Raw genomic sequence first — 4,466 nt, forward strand, 5'->3', positions numbered from 1 at the left:
TCAAAATGCATCTTGTGGTTCAATGTTACTACAACTATACAGATTAAAGTTTTATGAGTTAGAAACTCGAACGGATAAAATAGTCAAAGATTCAAAGTGCAAATGTAAATGTATTTTTTGATTGTTTTTCGTATTTTCTGTCTTTTTTTAGTGCCTTATTTTGCTTTTTTTGCAATACCTAGTGCCTTTTACTGCCTTTTTCGCTATTTTGTTTTGCCTTTTTTGCAATACCTAGTGCCTTTTCCTGCCTTTTTCGCTATTTTATTTTGCCTTTTCCAGCCTATTTCGTTATTTTATTTTGCCTTTTTTATAGGTTTTTAGGTCCTAAAAATGCGTTCCCTGGTGATAAGATATGACCATTTTAATATGAGACTAAATTGAAAATGGAAAACTGTGATGAGCATAATCTTCCCGTTAATATTAAAAGCTCAGATTTGGTAAGTACTTTCTAGAGGCACCTAGGAACTAGTTTTCGTGTGTCGGATCCGAAAAAAAACTACTTGATTTTTTTTTGACTCACCCTAGTACACAATCGATACTTTTCGTCCGATACCAAGTAATTTTGTACTCGATACTTTTGAACCGAGTACTGAGTAGGTATCGGAAAAAAGTACTTGTATCGAAANCTTTTGACCCACCCTAGTACACAATCGATACTTTTCGTCCGATACCAAGTAATTTTGTACTCGATACTTTTGAACCGAGTACTGAGTAGGTATCGGAAAAAAGTACTTGTATCGAAACCCCAATTCATTGACAATTCCCGGACTTTTATTTTTTAATCTCATTTCTTTGTGAATAGTTACAAAATTTTGGCAGTTTAGTTGCCAATGAAAACCGTAAGAAGGCGCCAACGTCGGGGTGACGCCAATTTTGACAATTCGACGAAAATGGCCACGCGTTCTATTTCTTTCGTAGCGAATGAACCTGCAAATTGGATCGAGCAAGAGTTCCGGAAGGATGCACCAAGAAATTCATCCTAGACGTTAGAACGCGCTGGAATTCACTCTTTTACATGCTGGAAAGATTTTTGGATATGTCCAAAATTTCGTCTCAACTTATACTTGATGCCACAGGCAGTCCTGAAATGATAGCAAAAAATTAAATAGAAATACTGAAGCAAATAGTTCAGCTACTGAAGCCTTTCGAGTTCGTAACCAAAGAATCTTCAGGACAGAATTATGTCACACTTTCCAAGATCATACCTATGGTTAACTGCCTAACATCTCAAGTGAGTAAATTTTCTACAACTCTTGATTGTGTCACCCAACTACAAACGAAACTCCTGGCGGAGTGTAGTAAAAGATTTGGTCTCATTGAATACAACACCTACGCAGCTTTAAGAACTATCCTCGATCATCGCTTCAAGATGCGAACGCCTGCGGTCGGGCAATTTTTAAACTAAAAAGTGTTATTCAAAAAGGTGCTAATACCAGCTCCGAAGAAGACGTTGTTAAAGAAGATTTTGACTTTTGGTACCAACATAAAAAGCTTGCGATTGGACAAAAACGAAAACGCTCTACAAAAGGTGATGAGTTGTAGCTTTATTTATCAAACCCCGTCTGCTCTTTAAAATGCAATCCGTTAGAGCAGAGGTTCCCAAACTTTTTTTTCTCGTAGACCCCTTTCAAAAATTTTCTGGTTTCGGTGGGTTCTCTGCAAAAGGTGTTCAGCGCCTTTTCTTCGCAACACAGAAAGAGAATTCTACTTTGTGAGGGTTATAATCCATAAGCGCGGCCGAAGGCCGCCTACGCAGAAAGGTGTTCTCTGCAAAAGGTGTTCAGCGCCTTTTCTTCGCAACACAGAAAGAGAATTCTACTTTATGAGGGTTATAATCCATAAGTGCGGCCGAAGGCCGCCTACGCATATACACACATTAATTAGATTTTTGTGAAAACTATAAAAAGGTATATGTATAAATATGTATATCAAATTAAAGAGAATTAAACTCTCTATCAAATGACATCAAAATTGCCCAATTCCTTGAAGAGGTTTTCGAGAAATGTTAATTAAAAAAATGCTTAATTTGAACTTTGACCTTTAATAATTGTTGTAGTTGTTGTTTCCCCAAAAAGATATATATACCGCTATGTTTACCTCAATGATCTCTATCGATCCTATTTTTTTTTTTTTAATTCGAGATTTGTAGGTATTGTGCATTTGTTCCGATCAGATGTCTTATAACGAGGTACTTCAGAGTGACCTGGCACCCAGAGTAAAACAACCTCGTTATGTTCACCATCATATTTTAGTCGAGCCTTGCATTGCCGAACTAGTTTGGAAGTACTTAAATAGAGGGCTGGTCAATGCCTTAAGTGCAGCTAGGTTGTCACGTAAACTCCTTCCCCTCCACCTATGTTACATGGTGGTCCATGGCTTTGACTATTGCAATTACCTCAGCCTGGAAGACCGAAGCATATTCCCCTACAGAAAAGTGAAGCTTATCTCCATTAACCTCGAAAAAGACCCCAGATCATGACCCAGTCAGTTTTGGAGCCATCAGTGAAGATTCGACAATATGTGAGTCTGGTCTCAGCGATGGAATCAAACCAGAATTCAGCCTCGGGGAACTCAACATTATAGAATCTTTTCAACAAAGTTAATGGTGGCGTACTATCCTGTAGCATTGAAAATACACAAGTGCTTAAATCTCTGCCGCCAGCAATTTTCGCCGCGCCCCACTCATTGTCATACCAGCATCCGGTTCTTTTTAGTCTGCAGGTGGCCTTTAAGGCTTCCCCACGTATGAAAACACAAAGTGCCGGTAAGTGCCGCAGTGCGTCAAGAGCACTATACACCATTCAAAAAAATTTAAATTAAATAAGTGGCAATCAAGCAACCATTTTGGTTCTTTACATCGAAACCAGATAAATTTTCGTGGACCACTCATATTTTGTTCACGTCACCGTGGACCCCCGTCGAGTCTTCCGTGGACCCCTGGGGTCCACCTGGACCACCTTGGGAATCACTGCGTTAGAGGAATGGGAGGATTTAAAATCAACCTATCCAATGTTATACAAATAGGCGCGCATGTATCTACATATAGTTGCGACTTCCGTACCATGCGAGAGATTATTTTCAGAAGCTGGGGCCACAATAACCACATCAAGAAATCGACTTACTGGAAAGCATCTGGAAAAATTATTGTTTTTGGGCAGCGCGACAAAATCCGAGTTTTTCAATTGACGGCTCATAGTACCTAACGTATTATTTAAACAATTTTACAAATTAGTATATACTCTTAATTTTTATCAGAATGACCATGGTATATTCCGAAAGAAATTGATTTGCGTCTAAATTTCTTTCTTTTTGTATTTCAAGGCCATCAGACAAAATGCCAAAAGTACAAATTCTAGAACAGCCACATAGAGCTTTGATGTAGAAGGAAATGTTGCTTTGTACAAAGAAAGACCTATTATCGTCTCATTAAAAATGATAAACATGATAACTTCTTCCAGAAATATAGCACTGTTACTCTGCAAAAATGCTGTTGAACAGTTTATAATACAGATATTTTTTATTAATTAATTAATTTGTATGAAATAAATACAAACAAATAAAATACGTACATAAAAAGAAGCAAATTCTGTATACTTTTTAAAAACAACTTAATGGACTTTTTCTTTGTTTTTTGAGGGTCCATCCTAGTAAAACTTGTTTTAAAACTTGGAAGTTTTTCTTAAAAAAACCTAAAAGATTCATCTAAAATCAATATTGATAGTCACATAAATTAATTTGGCACATATATTACTACGTTTATGCGTAGGCTAATTCAAAAATTCATTCCATGAATTTGGGTTAAAATTGGCTGCATAAACACCAATTCATGAATTCAGTTATACACGAAAGTTGACCATGAATTCGGCATCATTTCATGAAATCGTGATGTGCAAGTCCGGCAACGCCACGTTTCATAAACAGCTGTTTACTAAGGTTATGATGTTTTTAGATCAATAACCATGAGTGGCATAACCAGGATTTTAAACACTGGAAAAGTTATGTGGAATTGTTCAAATCTATACTAATTATATAAAGAGAAGTCCCTTTTTTTTGTAACAGGTAATCTCGCGAACGGCTGGTCAGATTTTCATGAAATTTTGTATACAAATAGCTTTCGGTAACCACCATGTTTTAGGCTAAAAAAATTTTACTTTTTTTCGGGTAGGTGGACCAGGAACCGGTCTATTCGAAAATATCTTATTATAGTCCGATTTGCTTCAAATTTAGTACGTAAGTAGCTTTTTAGCGTATATTAGCATATATGACCCATTTTTTCCGGGAAGTGGTCCAGGGACCGATCTATTCGAAAAAATCGAATTTACGGTCCGATTTGCTTAAAATTCGGTGCGCAGATAGCTTTTTAGCATGTATTAGCATATGTGATCAATTTTTTCCGAGAAGTGGACCAGGGACCGATCTATTCCAAAAAATCGCATTTATGGTCCGATTTGCTTAAAATTCGGTAC

General features: G+C 36.9%; 1 protein-coding gene across 6 annotated transcripts in view; it reads right to left on the minus strand.

The window, feature by feature from the left end:
* Positions 1–4,466, minus strand: part of Dbct (Dihydrolipoamide branched chain transacylase E2) — a 229,508-nt gene that overhangs the window by 190,950 nt on the left and 34,092 nt on the right. Inside the window, exon 6 of one of the 6 annotated variants that reach the window (XM_017632728.1) lies at positions 863–1,082. The exons of the other annotated variants lie outside the window; for them this stretch is intronic. Within the exon in view, the coding sequence (XP_017488217.1) occupies positions 1,059–1,082 (24 nt within the window). The 3' untranslated portion in view covers positions 863–1,058. Of the gene's footprint in view, positions 1–862; positions 1,083–4,466 lie in introns of those variants that run through there. 6 annotated transcript variants of the gene reach the window in all.

This window comes from Rhagoletis zephyria, unplaced genomic scaffold (assembly GCF_001687245.7).
Source record: "Rhagoletis zephyria isolate East Lansing unplaced genomic scaffold, Rhagoletis_zephyria_1.1 Rzeph_scaffold_00099, whole genome shotgun sequence".
NCBI classification, from domain to species: domain Eukaryota; kingdom Metazoa; phylum Arthropoda; class Insecta; order Diptera; family Tephritidae; genus Rhagoletis; species Rhagoletis zephyria.